The sequence below is a fragment of the Octopus bimaculoides genome, chromosome 2 (genome assembly GCF_046866305.1).
Source record: "Octopus bimaculoides isolate indiv1 chromosome 2, ASM4686630v1, whole genome shotgun sequence".
NCBI lineage: Eukaryota > Metazoa > Mollusca > Cephalopoda > Octopoda > Octopodidae > Octopus > Octopus bimaculoides.
Window position 1 is genome coordinate 85,268,826 of NC_142929.1, and position 25,263 is coordinate 85,294,088.

The 25,263-nt window shown below is 37.2% G+C and overlaps 1 protein-coding gene across 1 annotated transcript in view; it reads left to right on the plus strand.

Annotated features, from left to right (window-relative positions):
• The window catches only part of LOC106882591 (uncharacterized), a 342,852-nt gene that overhangs the window by 94,842 nt on the left and 222,747 nt on the right, over positions 1-25,263 (plus strand). Inside the window, exons 3-4 of the mRNA XM_089347102.1 lie at positions 13,947-14,049; positions 22,387-22,495. Coding sequence (XP_089203228.1) covers positions 13,947-14,049; positions 22,387-22,495 — 212 coding nt within the window. The remainder of the gene's footprint in view (positions 1-13,946; positions 14,050-22,386; positions 22,496-25,263) is intronic.

Sequence of the window (25,263 nt, forward strand, 5' to 3'; positions counted from 1 at the left end):
AATCTGGCTAGTGTACCCACCAGATTGATAGCTGAACAGATGACTGGCAAGCTACCTTGAAGTTAGCACTGCAGATTATAAGGTCATTTGTATCACAGAATTCCAGCAACCTAGTTCCATCCTCATTTTAGGAACCAAAACTATTTCCACCATGCACGCCATGGAAGCCACTTGGATGTTTGCCATTAAGGAAAGGTCACTGCACCCCTCAACAAAGGAAAGGTCATTGTCCCTTGTCAATGAGGTAGTCAGCAAAAGTGTCGTAAAATTGGTCTTTCTGCTCATCAGGTAGTCCCAGCTGAGGGGCATAGGCTGAGATAATGGTTGTTGTTCCACTTTGTAAAACTGATTTATCCTTAAGTATTTTATCATACACTCTGACTACCCCAGTTACCTTATCAATCCATTTCTCAGCAAGTAGTATGGTCACACCACCAACCCCATTACTGTTCCTTACCCAGAAGATTTTATACCTATGCTCTTTGTCTGTGAGGAACCTGGCAGAATCTCTTCTTATTTTTTGGATACAACATACGTCTACATGCTTCCATTCAAACACCTCAACTATCTCACCTGACCTACCTTTCAATGTGCCCACATTAAGGTTGCCAACTCTAAGGGTGTGGAAGATGTGGGCAGAGGAGTGTGACACAGGAATGGGGGACAGCATTCTGCATCTGAAAAGGAAGCTTGCATGTACATTACCCAGACATATTGTCTAAGTTTACATAGGTTTCTGGAGTGGCTATGTGGTAAGAAGCTTGATTCTCAACCACATGGTTCCGAGTTCAGTCCTACTGTGTGGCACCTTGGACAAGTGTCTTCTACTATTGCCTCAGGCCAATCAAAGCCTTGTGAGTGGATTTGGTAGGTGGAAACTGAAAGAATTCTGTTGGTGATTTTCTTTCTCCGTCTTCCCTTCTTTGGACTTTTTCTATATTTCTGATAAAGAGCTCCGCTCGAAATGTGAAATCTTCTTTCTTTTCTTTCCTTTCCTGAGCGTTCAATAACACTGTACTTATTCCACATCTTCATGTTGTTGTTTTTTCTTGCTTGTTCATGTTTGGATTGAGTGTATATATATATATATATATATATATATATATATAATGAACTCTCCCATCGTTTTAGAGGGTTCAACAATTTCTTACTGAACAACCACACAGAGGATTTGCTTATAGCGATCAAATGTTTGTGTAGATGTAAGCTCACTCCCTCCATCATACCGACATTACCTGTGCAGGTGCAACTGGGTATGACATATCAGATGTTGAAATAATTGCAGAGAAACAAAATGAAGTGCTTTGCTCAAGAACACAATGCAACGCCCAGTCTGGGAATCAAATCCATGATCTCGTAATTGTGAGTGCAACATCCTAACTACTAAGCCATGCGCCTTCACTCACACAGTACTGCTTGACAACCAGTGTTTGTGTGTTCCCCTATTACTGCTTGACAACCGGTGTTGGTGTGTTTACGTCCCTGTAACTTTGCAGTTCAGCAAAAGAGACTGATAGAATAAGTACTAGGTTTAAAAACTAAGTACTGGAGTTGATTCATTTGACTAAAAAAAATTCAAGGCAGTGCGCCAGCATGGCCACAGTCTAATGACTGAAACAAGTAAAAGATAAGAGATACATTTATTTCACCATCATTCCTTTGCTTCACACTTACTACATTTACCAGGAGAATGACCACTAGATAGACATGGAAAGAGAAAGAGCATTCCATGTAGGTTTCTGGTAGAGGTTCTAGGAGAAAGACTTCTGAATTAGGTGGTGGGTGAGTATTGGTTAGGCACATCATGTATAACCAAGCAGCATGGTTGCTCTATGCCAAAGATATAAGGCTATATAAAATATCCAAAGAAAATGAAAAGGTGAAAAAAGCAGATTTTCACTAGGATTTACCTAATTTAAGTGCTATTTAGCATACATGAGAATAGTGAGCTATTCGACATAATATGAGTGAGATGAAATGACATGAGAATTAAAGCCAGGAAACAAAAGATGAAAATGCTTATTTGAACATTAGACTTGCTTAACTTTACATAGCATGGAAATAAATGGCTTTATAGATAACATGAGTGAGATGAAGTGATGTAATCCAAACAAAACAGAAAGCCAAAAAAAGCACATTTTAACTAGGATTGCTTAATGTGGTTACTATGGAAATAAGCAAAATTTTAGATGTAATATGAGCAAGATGAAATGACATGAGAATTAAAGCTAGGCTTTCCTAGTTTTAATTCTCATGTCATTTCAATGAAATTGCTTATTTGAACATTAGGATTGCTTAACTTTACTATTTAACACATAGCATGGAAATAAACAAGGCTTTATAGATAATATGTGCGAGATGAAATGACATGAGAATCAAAGTTAGGAAAGGAAAACAAAATTGCTTATCTGAACATTTCTTCTTCATACACGTTTATTTTGTATGACTAGAATTATAAAAGTGAGGTAGAACCTTAGGAAGCTATTTTACCTGGAGTGGAGGTAATACCCTTGTGCTGAAGTCAAAACAGCCAACAGGTGTCATGAACAACCAAAGCAACATGGCTGCCCCAAACCAAAGATATGAGGCCATATAAAATATTCAAACAAAACAAAAAGGCAAAAAAAGCACCTTGAAGTGTTTTGGATTGCAAGTGTGTGAGAGAAAATCATGATATCATAGGAGAGAAGTGTGTCTGCATTGATGATGGTTCACTTGCATTTAGTAATTCTGCAAAGAAAGAGGCTTGGAAATGCCATTATGAAAAGCTGCTAAATGTGGAGAATGTATGGGAGAAGGAGATTCTGCCTAATGTAGACCTAACTGAGGGACCAGCTATCTGAATTGGCAGCAGCTTGGTAGACAAACCAATTAAAGATATGAAGACAGGGAAAGTCCCTGGTCCATCAGGAATAACAGCTGAAATGCTTGAAATATCTGGCAGAGTGGGACATGGCCTAGTCACCCGTATAGTTAACCAGGTTGTCCGTGAGGGAGTCATACCCAATGACTGGTGTAGTAGAATTATAGTCAACTGCTACAAAGATAAAGGTGAGGCCTTAAACAGAAATAATTACAGAGGCATCAAATTGTTGGACTAGGTAATGAAAGTTGCAGAAAGGGTCATAGCTCAATTAATTAGGAAGAAAGTTAGTATAGATGAGATACAATTTGGATTTGTGCAAGGCTGCTGCTATATTTCTCATTAGGCAAATACAGGAGAAGTATTTAGCCAAAAATAAACCTCTGTACCTGGCTTTTGTCAACATGGAGAAAACCTTTGACAGGGTCCAAAACACCCTTATCTGATGGTCAATGTGGAAGCTAGGTATAGATAAGTGGTTAGTGAGAGCTGTACAAGCCATGTATAAGGATGCTGCCGGTAACGTGAAGATTGGCAATGAGTATAGCAATGGATTCAGTGTACTTGTAGAAGTTCACCAAGGATTAGTTCTTAGCCCCCACTTGCTTATCTTAGTCCTCTAGGCCTTAACAGAGGAATTCAAGACCGGCTGTCCCTGGGAGCTCCTCTACACTGATGACCTTATTTTTATAGCTTACTCACTAGAGAAGAAATCTCAGGTGTAGAAATAAGGCCTGGTATCTAAGGACCTTAGAGTTAATTTAGCAAAAGCCAAAGTCCTAGTAAGTAGGAACACAAACAAATCACAAATCCCTTCTTGGAGATTGCCCTACTTGATATGTTAGAAAGGTGTTGGTAGAAACTCCATATGTTGTACCCAGTGCAAGTTTTACACATATAAGAGGTGTACAGTATCACAGAAAGGTTATCGGAGAATATAGTCTTTTTGTATGGAAAATGTGCAGGTACGATAAGCACTAGCAATGTGCAGACAATAGACTCCCTCAAATGCTCAAGGGGATCATTAGAAGTAGTAGATAACTTCTGTTACTTAGAAGACCAAGTTAGCTGTGGAGGAGGAAGTTCTGAAAGTGTAGTTGCTTGGATAAGAATGGGCTGAGCAAAGTTCAGAGAGTTTCTACCTTTGTTGGTAACTAAAAGCCTCTCCGTCAAAGTGAAAGGCAGATTGTATGATGCCTGTGTATGTACAGCTATGTTACATGGCAGTGAAACACGGGCCTTGACAACAGAGGACTTGTAAAGGCTTGAAATAGATAAAGCTAGCATGTTCTGTTGGATGGGTGATGTCAGTGTGCATGCATGACAATGTAAATGGGTATAAGAGGCATCAGTTGTTGTGTGCAAGAGAGAAGACTGTGCAGGTATGGCCATGTGATACATATGAATGAGGACAGCTGCTTAAAGAAGTACAGAGTTCTATTTGTGGAGAGAATCTGTGGAATCTGTAGGACGCATGAATATGTGGGACAATGTGGTAAGAAAGAATCTTTGGATGTTTGGCCTCACTGAGGAAATGACAGTGGACTGGAAATTGTTGTACTTGAAAAGATGTGTCAAGCTAAATAAAATCATAGGTATTCTATGCATACAGGCTTGTCCTTCAGGTGCCAGTGCCATATAAAAAGCACCCATGCCTGTACACATTAAAGGCACCCAGCACACTCTGTTAAGTCGTTGGTGTTAGGAAGGGCATCCAGCTGTAGAAACCATGCCACAAAAGACAATTGGCATTGGACAGTTCTCTAGCTAGCCAGTTCCATTTCAAACCATCCAACCCATCCCAGCATAGAAAATGGACGTTGAACAAGGATGACGATGATGATAATGTGGGTGTCTTTTCAGAACATTGTCTGGTTTGAAAAGCCACATCAGATGCCATGATGGTGCTAAGGTGTAGGTATAGGAGGTGGTTGAACTCTGCATAAGGAGTAGACAACCACCACCATATATGTAACTACTTGGACGTTGGGTATATGTCTTTTAGTAGGTCGATTAAAGCACATTCACCATTTGGGCAACATGATATCATCTGCAGTAACAATATAATTTGCACTGGATCTATGTCAGAAAATCCACAGTGTTTGTTGAGTTTATAATTGATGAAAGAAATGGAAGATGGATTTAATGCAAATCTTTATTCAGCACAATTGTTTTGACCCATTCTGCATCTTTTCTATAGGAGTAGGATATTGTGCATCTAATTGTATTGCATCAGTCAGTGCAGGCTGTGTCACTTCAGGTACTTGGTATAGAAAAGGACATCTCACTAGATATACTGAGTTCTCCTTGGCATGTTGTTCTGGCTAGTTGTACATTGGTACACTGACAGAGGGTAGGATAAGTTTGAAGTTGTAACCCACAAATGGTACTAGCCAGTTGACCATGAATATCTAACATGAATTAAGATTGTAAATGATAGAAGATAAAACCTATCAAAGAAAGTTAAGATTAAGAAAGATGGCTATGCACTCTTTGACATGAACACATATATAGACATACACACACACACATGTATGCTCATCACTAAGTGAATATCATTTTATGTGATTATAATCTATAGAAATGGTATTATTAGCTGCAGACATCTAGCTGTTATCTTGCACCCCACTGGGTAGCAGATCCCCAGTCAGTCATAGATGACTGGTTGTTAGGATGTTGGTTTGGCAGACACTCACACATGTACACAGGTATTTGTTTACATACATAGATGCACACTTATGTATATATTTATTTTTATTGGTGGGTTGACATGCACGCAAACTCATATAGACCCGTTTAAATACCTCTATATGCATAAATAAGTATATAGTTGCCTATGTTACATTCAGATGCTGGGCCCCATAAATCAGTGTTTAACTATGCATGTAGACTCATTTATATGCATTTCACTCTGTGCATCCATATATTAAATTACCCATAAAGCCCTCTTGTAAATGTCTATATTGCTTGAGTTAATTCACACCCTATTCAAATGCAGAGCCCCATATATGTGTTTACACATGCAAAGAGACAGATTCATATGCATTTCTGACTGTGCATCCATATATCTATCTAGACATGGGGCCCTTTGTAAATGTCTACATTACTGGTGTCTATTAACACGTTATAAAGTGTATTTATATATTTAAGACGAATATATTTATACGTGCCTATATCTGTAGCTATAGGTGCATATTAACATACATTGGTGACACTCAGACTCACTCAGATGCTTACATATATAAACATACAGTAATCACAATGCATATTGTATAAACTAAAATTGCACAGACTCACTTGCATGGTTACATATATAAACACACAATAATCACAATACATATCATATAAGATTGAATTGCAAAGATTGTAGGTACAATTGTCTTAATAACATTCGACAATAATCTCTATAACATGTTGGACAATATGGAGTTATATGGATCATCCATAATTAAAACTTTTATAGGTGGTCTAGGACTGTATTGTCTGGCTATATACATTAGTGGGATATGAAGTTCAGAGTCATGATTAACATGCAACCTATAATGTAAAACATCTGACATAATACATTTAACACTTTGCAAAGATTGTACATACAATTGTCTTAATAACATTCAACAATAATCTTGATAATACAGTTGTATATTTAAGAGATGAGGAACTATGTACATTATTTACATTATTTACAATTAACAGATATTTGTCCTCATCCTATTTGTTGTTAACACAATGTTTTGGCTGATATACCCTCCAGCCTTCATCAGGTGTCTTGGGGAAATTTTGAACCTGTGTTCTCATTCCTAAGGTGTTTTTCTATGTTGTTGTTGTTGTTGTTGTTGTTGTTGTTGTTGTTGTTGTTGTTGTTGTTGTTGTTATTATTATTATTCAGTTCACTGCCTGGAATCGAATTTGAAATCTTGGGGTTAGTAGCCCGCGCTCTTAAACACTACACACGGCATATGGCATAGTGGTTAAGAGTGCGGGCTACTAACCCCAAGATTCCAAGTTCGATTCCAGGCAGTGAACTGAATAATAATGATAATGATAATAATAATAATAATAATAATAATAATAAATATTTAGGAATCAATGAACTAGATAGAATACAACACACACAAATGAAAGAGAAAATAAAGAAAGAATACTATAGACGAATTAGATCAATACTGAAAACAATGCTCAATGCTAAAAACAAGATAATAGGTATTAACACTTTAGCCGTCCCAGTTATAAGTTACAGCTACAATATCCTAAACTGGACACTAAATGAACTAATGAGAATAGACAGGAAAACAAGAAAAATAATGACAGGATCTAGGATGCTCCACCCAAAATCTGACATAGAAAGGCTATATATACAACGTACAGAAAGTGAGAGAAGCCTTATACAGCTGGAAAACTATTATAAAATAACCACCATAGGATTGCAAAAATACCTACTTCAGAAGCAAGGAAAACTGATACAAATAGCCACAACACACGAGCAAAACAAAAAACTGTTTTCAGTATTTGAGGAAGCTGACAAATACAAACAAGAGATCATATTACCTAATAAATATGAAGAAGAAGAAACAACAAAAGCTATAAAACAATGAAATCCAAACTAAAACTAGAACAGCAACGGACCATGATAAAATGATAGCAAGAAAAGCCCCTTCATGGCAAATACTGGGCTAAACTAAATGCAAAAGAAATAGACAGAGAAAAATCCCAGCAATGGTTGAGAAGCTCAGGACTCAAAGCAGAGACTGAAGGATTTTTAATTGCTGCACAAGACCAAAGCTTCCCCACCAGAAATTACCAAAAACATATAATGAAAAGAAACATAACAAGTAACTGCAGAATATGTGGAGATGGACAAGAAACAATAAATCATATTATCTCTGGCTGCCCAGTCCTGGCTAAGGAATATATTCACAGACACGACAGAGCTGGGACCTACATACACTGGAAGCTATGCCAACACTATGGAATAACAACAGAAAAAAGATGGTATAGGCACATGTCAGAAAAGGTCACAGAAAATGAGAAAGCAACCATACTCTGGGATATACCAATACACACAGATAGAGAAATTAAGGCCAATAGGCCAGATATAGTTGTCAAAGATCATGAAGGAAAAAAATGCTTTCTAATTGATGTATCAATACCAGCAGATGACAACGTTTCTCTAAAAGAAATGGAGAAACATTCAAAATACAAAGACCTGGAAATAGAGGTAACTCGAATGTGAAATCTAAAAACAGAAACAATTCCTATCATAGTAGGCGCCTTAGGTATGATAAAAAAATATTTAGACAAATACATAACAAAAACACCAGGACTTACGAATATATATAACATACAGAAAATTGCACTACTGGGCACTGCACACATCCTAAGCAAAACACTTTCAATACAGTAACCATAAGAGCACCACAGCAAACCACAGCACATACCCAAGGCGCACAGAGCTGCGCTCGGTAGTGAAGTGAAAGCACGCTATAAAAATAAAACTACTGAATAATAATAATAATGATGATGATAATAATAATGACGACGATGACGACGACCCAGGTTCGAAATTTCCCCAAGACACCTAATGAAGGCTGGGGTGGGGGGTATATCAGCTGAAACGTTGTGTTAACAACAAACAAGATGACAAATATCCATCCATTGTAAATAATGTAAATAATCTTGATATCATATTGGATAATATGGAATTATATGGATCATCAGTAAGTATAACTTGTATAGGTAGTCTAGGACTGTATTGTCTAGCTATATGAGTTAGCAGAATACAAAGTTCAGAGGCACAATGACATACAACCTATAATGTATAACATCTAACATAATACATGTTTCTCTCTTCGTTTCTTTCTGTGTTCCTTTCTGTGGAAGAGCATAAGCTCGAAACGTTAAAGACTTTTTCACTTCCTGAGTGTTAAACTAATTCATCTGTTTGTTGTCTACACTACCTGTCTTCGTCTTTTGTTTTTTTGTGAATTCTCCACCTACATATAATACATTGCACAGGCCCAGGCATGGCTATGTGGCAAGAAGCTTCCTTCCCAACCACATGGTTCTGGGTTCAGTCCTGCTGTGTGGCATCTTAGGCAAGTGTCTTCTATAGCCTCATACAGAGATTCTGCAGAGGACATTTTGTTTTCTCCCTGCATGAGCATTTGTTATTGATTGTTGTTGGTATTGTTGTTTGTGTTGTTGTAGTTGTTATGTTCTAGGTGGCTATTTTTGTTATTTGTGTTGTTGTGAATATTATATGGTAGGTGGTTATTATTGTTGTCAATTGAGTTGCTGGATGGACCTCTGTCCTTTGTTGAGGTCCCATTGTTTATGTTACTTAACTGTTGATTTAATTTCCTGTTATTCATCATATATATGTGGTGCTCTAAGTTGGATGAATTGCTGGTTAAATATTTTGCTATATTTACTATATTTTGGGAAGCATCAATCTAGTGCTGCGAAAAACTGCTTTACAGTCCTGGATGAGACATGTGATCCCCAGATTGAGTTGTACTATAAAGTGTCTTTTTTTTTTTACATTTTCTCTTAGGTTTATTTGTTCTGGTGTAAGGTGAGGTATTACGATAATTTGATATGCTGTGTTTTGCTGTGATATTGTGGTGTATGCCTCTAGTAGTCTCGTTTTCCCATTCGTACTTATATTCCTTCTATTGGTTGGCCTTTTTCCACGATTTGAGTCAGTCACATTAGGATGTGGATTTGTTGTTGCATGGCAGGTATTGTTTTTCATGGCATTAATTTTAGAATTGGTTCTATTATTATTTTTACCCGTGTATTGAATTTTTGCAGTGTGCCCAGTGGTGGCTAAAGTGGCATTATAGTAGGATGCATGCTTATTGAAAATTTCCTCATTTGCAAGTAGCCTAAATATTCTAGCAGAAATATTATTTACTAGTCCTCTTATTGTAGATGGTGAGTGATTAGATCTTACACTTATATACCTTACATTTTTGTTGGGTTTATGAAAAAGCTCATATAACCCAGTATTTAAGCTAAATGTGGCATCTAAGAAACTCAGTCTACAGTGTTCATTATCAATAGTTATGGAAAGTCCAAAGTTTTAAAAGAATTTGAAGAATAGCTTCTTGTGCTTTTCTATGACTACTTTACTACATCTATTGAGGAAGAATAAAGCATCATCCCTATACAGACCTCCACCAGTTTCTGGAAATGAGTACAGGATTAGAGATAGGATGTAGACTCTGACCAAGTCCGTGACTTATGTGGAGTCTGAGGATCCCTTCACTATGTTGAAGACATCCACTCTATCTGACCTCTTCCATAGTTTTCCATCAAAATCTATTAGAGTGCCATGTGCCACTTGTATAATATCTATTTCCTGTCTAGATAGATTTGAGTTTTTCCTGGTTATATTAGTGTAATAGCTCTCAATGTCCAGTTGAAGGAAATTACTGTGTTTATTTATTTCTAGTTGCTTAAACCAGCCAAATACCTCCTGGATGTCAGACAACAGTGCTAGTCTAATTTTTTATCCAAGTGTTGGCATTATCCTGTCTATGATTTACTTATTTTCCCTATGTCCAAGGGCAAATTAATCTAACAGCGGGGTTACTCTCAAAATTTGGCTTATGGTCTTTTAGTGTTATCCAAAGTTTTCTAGGTGCTTATGGTTCAGTTCTATTGTCTATATCTAGATTGTTTATAATTTCTAGTCCCCTTCTAATTATTCTATTTTGTGTATTGTCATTTAACCCTTCCGTTACTAACTTAGCTGTAGCCGGCCGAAAAATTTTTTGGTTCATAAGACTAACCCGGCCGTAGCCAGCCGAGCGTACCCATTGTTATTTAAATGTATATTTGAACCTAAATCTCGTTAGTACATTCGTTAAAACACCTGATTTCACTTTGCAAACAGTTGAGTTATTAAATCCGACATTGTTTGGCGTGATATTTGAACTCAGTGAATTTTGGAAGATTTTTTTCCACATTTTTTGCGGCGTTAATTTTTTTCAACTTTGAAGATGGAGAGGAGTTTCATGCTATCAAGCAGTGATTCCGAATTTAAAGGTTTTTCAACAGAAGATATGGAGATATCGAAGAAAAGAATGAATGAGCTACAAAAGCACATGGTGAACGATAATGAATCGGATATTTCTGTATCTGAAACTGAAAGCAGCGATGGCGACAGCGAGGATGATTTTACACCAGAAAAATATTTTTTAAATATTTTTATTAACAATTTTTCTGAGGAAACAGGGTCTACCCATAGTCTTTCTCAGGAAGCGAAACCTTTAGACTTCTTTTTCATGCTTGTTTGAAATGATTACTGTGGAAACAAATCGTTATGCAGAATGTAAACAAGCCGGAAAAAAAAAAGATAGCTTGTGGTTTCCTGCAACTGTAGATGAAATACTGGCATTTTTTGCCATAAATATTATTATGGGTATTAGACAGTTACCCAGAATAACAAATTACTGGAGCGATCAGGAACCTTTTGGCGATGACTATATTTCCAGTATTATGAACGAGTACGATTCGTGAAGCTGAACCAATATTTACATGTGAGAGACACTAGCAGTACCTCAGAGACAAAAATTATGCAATAGAATTGATTAAGAACCCTTTCTTTAATTATGTTCCAAATATCACATTAATATGTTGATAAATAAAAAAGTTACAGGTGTTTAATGAGACTAGTCTGAATTCATGATTATTTTAGAATTTAATTGAAACTCATGAGGGGTGTATTTTGGTCAGAAGTATAGTAACGAAAGGGTTAAGTGCCTATATCTGCTCCATAGTTCCTTATTAATTAATTTCTTATAAGGGTCAAAATCAACAATGTAAATATTACCAGTCTTATCTGCTGGTACAAGTATGCCTGGAGCTTTTTCAAACTCATCAAGTAATTTCCTTAATTTTTGCTGGTGTAGGTTCTTTCTTCTGGGATGTTTTCTAAATTCCACATTTTTAACAATGTTGTACAGCTCTTCTTTGAATCTGACTGTGTGTTGGTTTGTCAGTGGGTTTTTCCTAGATTTAAATTTGTGTTTGAGTGTGTTCGATTATTTGAGTTATTATCCGTTCTGTCAAAAAAGAAAGCCTTCCATTGCATTCTGCAAGTCAATTGGCTAGTCTTCTCAAGTGATCTCATGTATTCTTTCCTGCTGGGTAAAGGTATATCATTAAGCGAGACATCTAGTATTATTTTTTCTGGCTTCCTGGCGTACCAATTGATAGTACCTTCTTGCAGATATCGGATGATGGTTTAGCTATGTAACTATTTGGACTTTGAGTATATGTCTATTAGTATGTTGGTTACAGCACATTCACCATTTGGGCTACCTGATGTCATCTACAGTAACAATATAATTTTCACTGGATCTAAATCAGGAAATCCACAGTGTTTGTTGAGTTTATAATTAATGAAGGAAACAGAAGATAGATTTAGTATGAATATATGTATATGCTTTGTATATAGCTGTAGAAAACTCTGCCCCAGTGTAGACTCATGCAAACATGGAAAAGATGTTAAAACAGTGATTACAACAGTGGTGCTGCTGGTAGTGCTGTCAAGCTGATTGACACAACAGACTACAGCATATCACTCCATGATTTTACATATAGTACATTATTTTGAGTGCAATTTGGAACATTGCTATACTGTGGGAGGGAATGGGAAAAGAATGTATAAACAATGTTTTGAAAAATTTATTGGTAAGTTATGAAAACAGATTCAAACGCTTTCTTGTAGACATTTGTGGAAAAATTGCACTGTTTCCAAAATAGCCTAACCAGATGACTGTGACATCAAGCAGTTGATGGTGACAGAAGCCAAAAATCTATTTTTCTTCTGGAACAGAAAAAGAATGAGAAGAGTCTGGTAATGAAGTAAGTATTAGATACACCAAAGAAATTTACAACTTGACTGCCAACTGAGGAATTCACTTCAAAAGTATGGTTGTTAATGTTGAGTGATGTTCATGAGTTGAGGAAACCATGTCTTCATGTAATAGAAAAGAAAAAGCAGTCTAGGCTGGATATGTTTTCAAAAATACCTTCATCTATTCAGGCACCTTCTTCTAAGCTTTCAATCCGTTACTGAGCTAACATGCTTTGCTGCCACACATAATTCTGATGACCCTGTTCTTTTTGTCTCCTCCTCAACTTCTTTGAAATAAATCAGCTCTACATATTCATCATTTTCAGTTTCTGTGTGTATCTAGCCAACATTTATTCTTCATTTTTATTTTGCATATTTGTTTGTGCATGCATCTGTCTGTCCATCCTTCCTCAGCCTCATTTTGACTTATACTTTCAACTTCTGAAAATATCATTGTAAGTTAGGGGTACCTGTATTTGAATTTTATGATGATTTAATCAACTTGTTTTATGTTCATATTTATGTGAAGCCTTCAATTTTTCTTTTTCCATTTCTTTTTTCGGATCTTTTTTAAAACGGGGGCCACATTTTTCATTAATGTTTTACGTAGTGTTTTTGGTACCGAAAGACTTTCAAACTTCGTATACTTATCTATTTTGTGTTATAGAACAGAAAAATATTTTTGTATTCGAATTTATTTCATGTAAAAAATTGTCTTATTTCGATAATTTCAACCAATCACTGACGTCCATTCAGCCGATATACATTAAGTGCCGACTACATAAACAAACGATTCTTCGTTTTATTTGCTTTTTTCATTTTAAATTTGCTTTAACCCTAACCCTAACCCTAACTCTAACCCTAACCCTAACCCTAGGGTTAGGGTTAGGGTTAGAGTTAGGGTTAGGGTTAGGGTTAATTGTTTCAGAATCGTTTGTTTATGTAGTCGGCGCTTAATGTATATCGGCTGAATGGACGTCAGTGATTGGTTGAAATTACAGAAATACGACAACTTTAACATGGAATAATTTATGGATTTCTTTTTTTTTTAAGAAGACTAAGAGAAAAAGATGTTTTATATGACACATTCTACCAGTGTTCCAAGTTTCAAAGTGTTTCGTTAATGAAAAATGTGGCCCCTGTTTTAAAAAAGATCCCTTTTTTCTTTGTAATATGCATAGTTTAATCTTTTTTTATTAATATGTGATTTATTTTCAGCTCCAAAAGTTTATGTTGTCTTAATGGATTGTTGTTTGTATTATTATAAGAATGAGAGAGACAAAGAACCTAAGGGAAAATACCCTCTTTATGGTTATAACTCGTGAGTATATGTTACATATCTAACATGCATCTTGTACAATAAATATATATACTCTACTAACATGCATCTTGTACAATAAATATATATACTCTACTAACATGCATCTTGTACAATAAATATATATACTCTACTAACATGCATCTTGTACAATAAATACATATACAAATATAAACCTGATTTCATCAAGTTTTTGCACTGCTTTTTATGAAGCTAACTTATTCATAGAGACAATTCATTCTATCCAATAACAAAGTTGACTTTCCAGTCCAATGCTTGCATGTCTTGTGCACTCTTTCAGTGGCATTTCTTAATATTCATCCCAGCTATGTTTGTGGTTTTCTTTCGTTAATTTCTCCTCCAGTTTTAATTTCAATGTGATTTTCTTCATTGAACCTACATTATTTTTTACTTTTTTTCTTTACTTTTCTTTACTGATATATTCCATAAATTTTATCAGACACTTATGAATACAAGGTGCATTCCAGAAAGTTTGATACTTTTTCAGGAGTGACATTTATTTAATTTCAAAGTACAAAACTCAAATCTCCTTCAAAGTAGCATCCTCTGACTTCTGTGCTCTTGTTATAGCATTCTAGCCACTTCATGAAGGCACCATGGAAGTCTTGAATTCCCTCAAAACTTCCACAAAGTACTCTTTGTTGATTATCTGGCCAAGGGGGACCTAGTGGTGTGGATGATATCTTTGCTGAAAAAGAGGATCATCATGAGCTTCCCAATGGACTTGCTTTGCCTGGCCTTCTTGGGTCTGGGGGTGCTAGGATGCTTCCATTGGGTACTCTGTCTCTTGGTCTCTGATGCTTACCTCATACAAGTTAATCCAAAAGCAATCTGGAGCATTTCATAAGTTTCTGTAGTGCCTTTTCCCAGTTTAACACAAAACTTTATTGCAAACAGCCTTTCAAAAATGTATTCTGTAAACTAGTCAGCTGTGACAAGCAGTGTTTAGTGGGATTTGTTCAAAGTGACGTCTCAAAACTTCTGGAATGCACATTGTAAAACAAAATCTATGTTTACAACTATAATTTCATATTTGAGTTTTGCTGTAAGAGCAATGTAATTATTTATATTCTCTCATTCTTTTATTTAGTTTTACTGTGTTGTCATTTGTAGTTGTTAGTGTTACTGGCTAGTCAGATTTGATTTAGGTGACCAAGCAGCACAGAGATAACTGATTGAACCAGATGTAAATTAAGAACATCTCTAATTGAAAGATTGTAGTTCTTTTTTTATTGTTAACTGTTAGAGTGATATGGGAAAAACATTTCAAATGTAGGTTGTTAGACCACACTATATAGAAGTGCTTCTCCAAGAGGCACACCTAATCTTGTCAAACCTCCTCTATTACCATTAACTTCAGATCAGTAGGTTAATATCTCCTGGAAAGTAGACTTACTAGAATTACTAGCTCAGTTGCTACCCCACATAAAAGAGTAAAACAATTAAGCTCCTCTATTACCTTCTTCTGTTTTACACTTATAGAACCAAGAGGTATATCAGAATCTAACTGCAGAGAAAACAACAGAATTATTAATCCCAATGATGAAAAGTAGTAAAAACAACTAAGAAATGAACAAGAAAGGAACCTCTCTCTCCCTCTCAATTGTAAACAATTAAATTGCTTTATCAAAGTGAACCACTCTCCCAACAAATAAATACAGTCAATATGGAAGTAAAGAATTTAATATTTCATAGTAGTGGATGGCTTGAAATAAATCCATGATAGTTTGTTCAGCCAGTCAGTGGTCAAAATTCACCCATCCCTCTTTTAGAAAAGATATGGAGGTTTTTTTTCAAAGATGTTAAGGAAATCAATCATAAGCTGTCCTCAGTGAAAGTACCTAAACTGCAGGTAAAAACAGATTTTCTGTACTATATTCTCTATTCAGAATGACGATCCTTGGAGTTTGGTTTATAATGCTAAAGGACTCAGTTATAAGCAGGGAAAGCTTTCAACTGACCATAGAGCTTGATTAGTGGATGTGACTTGCACTGCCTGATGTAAAAGTTGAATCTCCAATTACGAGGGGTGTTCATTAAAGATTTCCCCTGACCCACTTCCCAAGGGCTGGGATAAATGAAACTTGGCATAATTATTAGTCCTTCTCTACATAGTTACCACCAATGGTGACACACTTCTCCCATCACTTTATGCAGCTGTGAAGGTCTCATCTGTAGAAGTCAGTAGGTTGCATCTGGAGCCAAGACTACTTTGGAAATAAGTTCATCATCATCCAAAAAGTGCTTCCTTTTCAAAAAAGACTTCCTGGTTGGAAAGAGGTGGAAATCAGATGGTGCGAGGTCAGGAGAGTAAGGGGGATGAGGAAGGATTTCATGGCCGCAGGAGTGTACTTTCATCTGGGCAACATGCATATTGTGAACTGGGGTGTTGTCTTGGAGAAGGTGGACTCCTTTGGTCAGCATGCCATGCTTCTTCTGCTTTGATGGCATCCCACAATTTCTGCAGCAGAGAAGCATAATATGTCCCATTAATTGTGATCCCCTTTTCCAGAAAATCCATCATCACTACTCTGTGCAGGTCCCAAAAGACCATGAGCATAACCTTGCCTGCTGAGGGTTGGAGACAAGCCTTCTTTAGAGATGATGAGTTATCATGCTTCCATTGCTTCAACTGGACTTTAGGATCATAGTGATGGACACATGTTTCATCCTGTGTGTTAAGTCAGCTGAAAAAATCCCCCTCATGTTCTTGGCACATTGCCAAAAGAGCCTGGGAGCAATTGACTCGTTCCTGTTTTTGAAAAAGTGTGAGCATCCAGGGAATCTATCATGCAGACAACTTCTGCTTATGCAAATGGTCATGAATGGGTTTTTCTACAAGCCCTACACTTACCGTCACTTTTTGGGCTAGTTGCTGAATAGTTATGTGGCGATACTTCAAAATGGTGGCTTCCACTTTATAGATGGTGTCACCATCAATGGCGGAATGTAGTCGTTGAGGAATAGGAGCAGTTTCCACCAATGTTTGACCACATTTGAACTAGCAATGCCAGTGCTTGACTATGTCATTTGATGATGCATTGTCATCAAAAGTCTCTTTTGGTGTATGACTTTTGAAGTATAAGAACCTGATCACTGATCTGCATTCAACTCCCTTTATTATAAAATCTTAGTCCACTTCAGCAGCCGTAAAAGACAAATGAATACTAGTGGAAAGCTATAATTTACAATGTTCCCTGTAGAAACATGTCTGATTATACCTATACAAGTTCCGTTTCTTGCCATAACTGGAAGCAGGTCAGGGGAAATCTTTAATGAATGCCCCTTGTATGCTTAATCTAAAATGATTTACAAGTCACACTGCAAGTTGAATTCAAGAGAATTGGTTGCACTGGCATTTTTAAGGTTTCATTAATATTTCTAACTTTGAGAATTGTGGTAGTGTTCCTTGATAACAACAATGTCAAAGAAAGTCTGAATTTACTTCTGTGCAACTGAAGAAGGAATCCAGTACACTTATATTTTAGTTATTATTATTATCATCTTTATTCACTTAACTTCTGATGTATCTATGTCTACATTACATCTCAGCTCCTTTCCACAGCTTACCTCAACACAAGAGCTGTTCTAAGTATTGCTGCCATCTAAGATGCTTGATATTTGCAGTTTTTGATGCCAGAATATTGCTCTTTTTGAGATGGTCCCAAGTTTATCTCTTTATCCTTTTACTAGTTTCAGTCATTGAACTATGGTCATACTGGAGCACCTCCTTGTGAAAGCTAATGCCTGCATCAGCTGGGAGTGCATTGATCACAGTAGGTGATCTGATCAAGTGCACTGATCACAATAGGTATTACTCTCACTTTGAGGCTCTATGGATTCTTTTCACTTACAGTCCTAGGGCTGATACTTCCTGACTTCCTCATTGTCTCTCTTTACAATATTCTGGTCTGCAGATGTAGCAACATCAGTGCAAGTCCATTTTTTAGACTCCTTCAGTAGGAGAGTGGTATCTGGTTGTAGATTTTTGTCTGTATATCCCATGTGAGCTTAGCATATTCCATGTGAGTTCCACCTGATCATTATCTGCTACTGGAAAAGGTTGGTGCTTTTACCACTTGTTGAGATATTCTAACCCATACTTCTTGCACAACTTCCAGTGTATTAATGCTGCTATTTTGTCATGGTGTTTTGTGTACTGCTTTGGGCTAGTTTTGAGCATCCAGTAAGTATATGCCTAGACTCAGATGATTTTCCACATAGTCTACACAAAGGTGATACTGCTGTCTCATCAATGCTACACTTAATTGAGTTAGTTTGTAAAGCTTGTTCTTGAGCAGCAAGAATCAGTCCATCCACTTTCTTCTTTAAAAAATCATGTCTTAACCATCTCCAGGATTCTTCATCAGCTTCATCCACAGTTTGTTGGAAAAACTCTCCTTGTAGGACTTTCTCTTTCCAGTTGATGATCTCTTTTCTATTAGTCTTCATATTGTACTCCTGGAGGATCTCACCATAGTCACTGATCACCGATACAGGCTTGCAAGGACTCAATCTCCTTCACAACACTATGTTTTATTCCATCCAGTCCTCTTCCATCTTCCTTCTTAGGTAACCTTGCTACAGTACTTCTTGTATGAAAGCAACCATAAACATCCATTACTTTCCTATAGTTTTCCTACTCACATTGACAAGTTCATCCTTTATCCATTCCACAACTCCTGTGTAGTAATGTACCACACCTACAGCCCAAGTGTTGATGTCTCTGATCAGGTTCCCTCCCTTTAGTTTAGACCTGCATAACTTTTTAACTCTTCTGGTATATTTTGAAGAAATCATTTCCTTTGTCTTGGTGTTTAGCATCTGGCCTAGTTGTAAAACACCAAGATATTTGTAACCTTCTCTTGCTCATCATCTAGAAGTTGTACTCCACTGCTGTTTACTTTTCATCCTCTCCTCAGTTCAATAACAGTGCATTTCTCAAACCAAATGTCATCTGGGTATCCTGAGAGAAAATTGATACATACTGAATAAGGGAATCCAATTGACCACTGCTAGAGTGATTGGTCTCATGTTTTTCTGCAGTTTGTAACCAGTTTCCTTCTTTCTCAGAACCATGGACAGTGGTAACATACAAACAGTAAACAGTGTGATACTGAATCTCCTTGAAAGATTCCTTTCTTGATGTTGACTCAGCCAATCTCCCTTCCACTTGCAGTCAAAACTGTCTTCCAGTTTCTCCACTGCCCCAAACCATCTCCAGGCATTTTGGAATCCACAAATGGGGAACCATATCATATATCTTCTTATAGTTAATCCAAGTCATTGTTAGGCTTGTCAAACTTCTTTGATGATTCCTCAAAATTGCCTTATCAATCAGCAACTGATCCTTTGTTCCTTTGGATCACTTCTTTCTGTTCATCTACTAGCAGTTCATCTCTTTCAAGATGGTTTCTTTCCTAGTATTCCAGTTAGAAGCATCCACATCATATGTTAACAAGCAATCAGATACTAGTTATTACTGGCCATGGCACCCTTGGATGAATCTTTTTGAATTAATGTAGTTCTTTATTTGACCATGCATTCTTATACAATTCCTTGGTGTTCACAGCCTTACAGTAGTTTAGAATCTAAGTTCACCAACATCTTGAACCAAAAGTCCTGAACTAGGTCAGGGCCATCTGCTTTCCAATTTCTCATTTTACCAACTCCAGCTTGAATATCTTCCAACATGATGACAATGCCCTCCTGTACCTCCATGTCTTTGAATTCTTCTTCTACTAAAGTCAGCCACAGCAGAGGTAGGCTAAATATTAGCATGTACCCCACATTCCTGACTGTCTCTATCATTTAGCTAAGAGATTCTTAAGTAAATGATTCTATCCCATACATCATCATCATCATCATCGTTTAACGTCCGCTTTCCATGCTAGCATGGGTTGGACGATTTGACTGAGGACTGGTGAAACCCGATGGCTACACCAGGCTCCAATCTATTTGGCAGAGTTTCTACAGCTGGATGTGTAGAGAGTGTAGTGGGTGCTTTTACGTGTCACCGGCACGAAGGCCAGTCAGGCGATACTGGCAACGGCCACGCTCAAATTGGTGTATTTTATGTGCCATCCGCACAAGAGCCAGTCCAGGGGCACTGGCAATGATCTTGCTCGAAAGTCCTTACACATGCTGAAGGCACAAGTGCCAGAAAGGCGACGCTGGGCACAAGTGCCATCATGATTTCGCTTGCCCAACAGGTCTTCGCAAGCTGAGTTTCGTATCCAATGAAGGAGACAACATTGGCATGGGTGCCAGTTGTCAAATTTAGTTCAATTTCGATTTCACTTGCCTCAACAGGTCTTCGCAAGCGGAGTTTAGTGTCCAATGAAGGAAAGATACACATAAGTGGGCTAGCTACACCCCTGGCAGAGGCCTTGGATTTAGGTCTCACTTGGCTTGCTGGGTCTTCTCACGCACAGCATATTTCCAAAGGTCTCGGTCAGAAGTCATCGCCTCGGTGAGGCCCAATGTTCGAAGGTCTTGCCTCACCACTTCAGCCCAGGTTTTCCTGGGCCTACCTCTTCTACAGGTTCCCTCCACTGCTAGGGTATGGCACTTTTTCCCACAGCTATCCTCGTCCATTCTCGCCACATGGCCATACCAGCGCAATCGTCTCTCTTGCACACCACAACTGATGCTTCTTAGGTTCAACTTTTCTCTCAAGATACTTACACTCTGTCTAATATGCACACTGACATTACACCTCCATCGGAGCATACTGGCTTCATTCCTTGCGAGCCTACACATGTCTTCAGCAGTCACGGCCCATGTTTCACTGCCATGTAGCATGGCTGTTCGTACACATGCATCATACTGTCTGCCTTTTACTCTGAGTGAGAGGCCCTTTGTCACCAGCAGAGGTAAGAGCTCTCTGAACTGTGCCCAGGCTATTCTTATCCTAACAGCTACACTTTCAGCGCACCCTCTCCCACTACTAACTTGGTTACCTAGATAGTGGAAGCTATCAACCACTTCCAGTTTTTCTCCCTGGAATGTGGCAGAAGTTGTTTATTAATTTAATTACTCACCTGGAAATCAGTTTCAGATCCAAGAACTAAAGTTTCTATGAAAGGTGTATGTATGTGGATAAATAGGTTTAATGTGGTTGTGATGGTAGTAGTTGAGACTTAAGTTGCTTACTGATCCCTCAATAGGCATGTTCTTTTACAAACCACATTAGGAAATGAAGGACAACACATTGTCGTCATCATCATCACCATCATTATTATTGTCATTTCACTTCTCAGAACTTTCGATTTCACTTGCTCTGGCTAATTCTGTGAGAGCAGACAATAATCTGTTGTCAAAAGTTTCACAATGTCTTCTTTTACAATACTTAACATCCAAGTACCAGTCTCAAAATCCTCACAGTCCCCAATAAAGCAGTTTTCTGAGCATATTCTACCCTTATATCAATCCCATTTTCTCCACCAAATTTCTCATTTCTGATTGTTAATGCTCTCAATGCCCTTACAACTACTGGTTTGACAGTTACTTTCTTCATTGCCACATTGTAGTGGCTGGCAATTCTCAGTCTTTACCAATCCTATATCATCCACTCACACATCCTCAGATATGGCAATATCTGTAATCTTAGTTTCCTTCATCATTTTATCAACTACAACGATGTCTGGTCTCCAAGCATCAATCACAGAATCACACTAGGTTGTAAAATCTCACAAGAACTCACTCATTATTCTTGGTGATACTATCTGGCTTATGCTCAAACCATTTCAATGTCTCTTCAAAACCGTACTTCTCACAATGTCCAATGAGCATAGTTAGCTATGTTATCATGCCTCCTTTTATATTCCTTTTGAGCCAATTTGCTATGCTCACACACAATATGTGAGACTATTGTTTTTTATGCCACTCATCCTACTTTTATCTATTTGGAACTTGGTGTTATTATTATTATTATTAGGATAGTAGGTATAAAAATTATACAGTGCTGGAGTAAATCATTTTTTGTATTCAGTTGTGTTTTATTTTTTTACATTCGGAGTTCAGCTTGTTGTAACTGACTTCATTCTTTTACTCCTCTGGAATAATCATTTCAAAGTATGACACTCTACTCCAAGTTTCTAGTTTTGTGCCATTTAAGTAATCCTTTGGCTTTTTAGCTAAGATCAAATATTATTACTAGAGCACTGGAGTGCCGAACTAAACAACTTATATGCTTATGAAATAAATCATTATTACGGTGCATTAAATCAATTACACTCCTCTAAAAATGTAACCATATGCCAATGCTAGAAATCATAAGTGATATTACTATATGATATATATACATTTTATTTTCAGGGTTCATCGAGCTGGTGATGAGTCATCTAATTGGACATTTGTTATTAATCATTCTGACAGTACCTGTAAGAAAATAAAATTTTCAGCATCATCTCAATATGAAATGGTGGTAAGTTCTATTTTCATTACATAATAGAAAAGCAGAATGTATTTGTAAGTTATTTTATTTTATTGTAAGTGTTGTATTGTGTTCTTGCATATAAGGATATAACCATGTTTATTTACGGATTTTATTGTCTATTTCATGAATTTTTATCTTTTGCGTAAAATGCAACATTTTGAGGAAAATTTTTAGTTAATTTAGTTAAATGTAGTAATAAACTAATAAACTGACTATTTTATCAGCTCTGGAGGAATGATACTCAACCTCAGCAGAGTTTGGAGCCTGAATCTATAAAACTGTAAATGAATATCACAAAGCATTTACTTTGGAACAAGACAAAGACATCCCACTCCTTAGGAGTATTTCTGCTTCAACATGTGATAAACTCACAGTGACTAGTTAAGCAGGAATCGATGAGGATCATTATCAACTACAGGTATCGCTAATGGTAAAAATTAGACAGCTTCCATTAGCTTTACCAAAGGAATAGCAATAGACAACAGTAGCATAGAAGAAGAACTAGTTAGTTGCATAGAAGTAGTATCACAAATGATCTGCTAGCAGCAGGAATGGCTTATGATCTTTCTTTTGATGCAAAATATGAAGGATGTGTTCTTTGACATGCTAGCAAGAAAGCTGTCCATTGGGCTTGAGTGCTAGAAGCATCGTATTGTAACTAAGTTATATTTCAGTCTTTGATGCAGGCATATACTATCCAGCTCTAAGTAGGCACATAAAGTTTTCCATCAGCAATTTACCAGCTTGTTCATTAGAAACAACCGACTGGATACCATGAACTTCATACCCTACCTTAATATCATACTGTGACTGTTCACTAGGGAGGCAAAGTGCTACAAAAAGCCAATTTCAGCAGATAGTGAGCAGGTTCAGGATGTTTTCATCACTACATATCAGAGAAAGTTTGGCTGTGAACACTTCTGTACCTGTAAAGTTACTAACTACCTCCATGTAGCTATGCAATGCCAAAGACTCTTGGAAATTATTCATAATCCATAATAAGACTTTACAAGTTGCCATAATCCTCAGCATGACTTTAGAAATTGCCCATAATCTTCAATGACTTTGGAAGTTGCCAGTAATCCCTGGTATGATTTTGTAAATTGCTTGTAATCCCTGATATGGCTTTAGGAGTTGCCCATAATCCAGTGATTTTGAAAGTTACCTTTAATTGCTGATGTGACTTCTGGAAATTGCCCATAATCCCCACAATCCAGAAGAGGCTACTCAGACTGCCCTTATCAATGACAAGTCATTCTCAGTCTATTGTTTTTCTCATACCCTCCATTAACCCTATATAGGATGTGTGTATTGCTTCTCCACTGATTGAATTGTCCAACAGGTACTCAGCAGCATCCTAGATGTCAACTGTTCAACCTTGATCTGCAGCTTAGTCAAGAAGATGAGTTGCAGAAAGATATGTCACATGAAGGGCACCCACACCAGTTTGCTTTCACCTTTGTCATCACCATTGGTACTTATCAAACTAGTTACAGGTTGAAGGTTTGTGTGTTTATATAGCTGTTGATAAACAAATAGATGTTCCGTTTTCTCAATCAGCTCTTTTAGATATATTTTCTTTGGGAGGTATGGGGATACTTTTTATTGAGTACAGTAGATGGTAATTCTCCAAAAAAACTGATTGAGAAATTGGAACATATGTTTGTTTATCAACAGCTATATAAACACACAGACTTTCAACCCATATCTAGTTTGATAAGAGCCACCCACAAAACTCTCAGATCTTGAGTTATAGCAAGACACCTGTTTCTGCCACTCTGCCTCTTTGTCACACCCTAACCTTTCATCCTGTGACACAAGTTCTCCTTATATGCCCCTGCCCCTCTCATAATTCTTTGTCTTGCGAGTTACTTGATGACTCGCCAGTGCTGGTGCTACATAAAAAGCATCTAGTCCACACAGTAAAGTGGTTCGCATCCAGCTGTAAAAATCATGCCAAAACTAACCTTGCCTGTGCTAGTGACACATAAAAAGCAAAGTCCAGTTTGCAGAATGGTTGGTGTTAGAAAGGGCACCCCCTGCAAAAACAGACACAGTAGCATAGGGTAGTATTTCTACCTGGCCAGCTCCTGTGAACCATCCTACCCATGCATGCATGCATGGAAGATGGATTTTAAACAGTGATGATGATGATGATGATGATATACATATATACATATATATATATATATATATATATATATATATATATATATATATATATATATATGTTAAATCTCTGAACGAGGTATAAACAGTAACTGCATGACAACGTGAAGTATATTTGCAACTTAAATGTGGCTAAATCCTAAGGGTGAATGTTACTGTTGTATATATGTATTTGCATTGGGACACCTTCGCATCGAAGATCGGTGATTGTCGTACGCTGACAAAGGGTAAATACTCAGAAACTCGAGTCCGTGCGTATCATGTGATCAAGATGGGAAGGATGACTTCCCTTTGCAAATACCGACAGGGCACAGATGTGTATCAATAGCCAGCTGGAGGAGATGTTCTCCTGGGGCTAAAAGCAACAGTAACATTCACCCTTAGGGTTTAGCCACATTTAAGTGGCATATATATATATATATCTGTAAAAATATGTGACACTTATTCAGTAGCCATGATAAAACTCCGAGTTTCGGATGCCAGGGTGGGAGCCCACACCAACATCTCTTCACTTATCCGGCCAATTGAAAATTCCTGTGAATAATGACCGTCAAAAACAAAGGGAAATTACTGTGTAGTGACAAGGT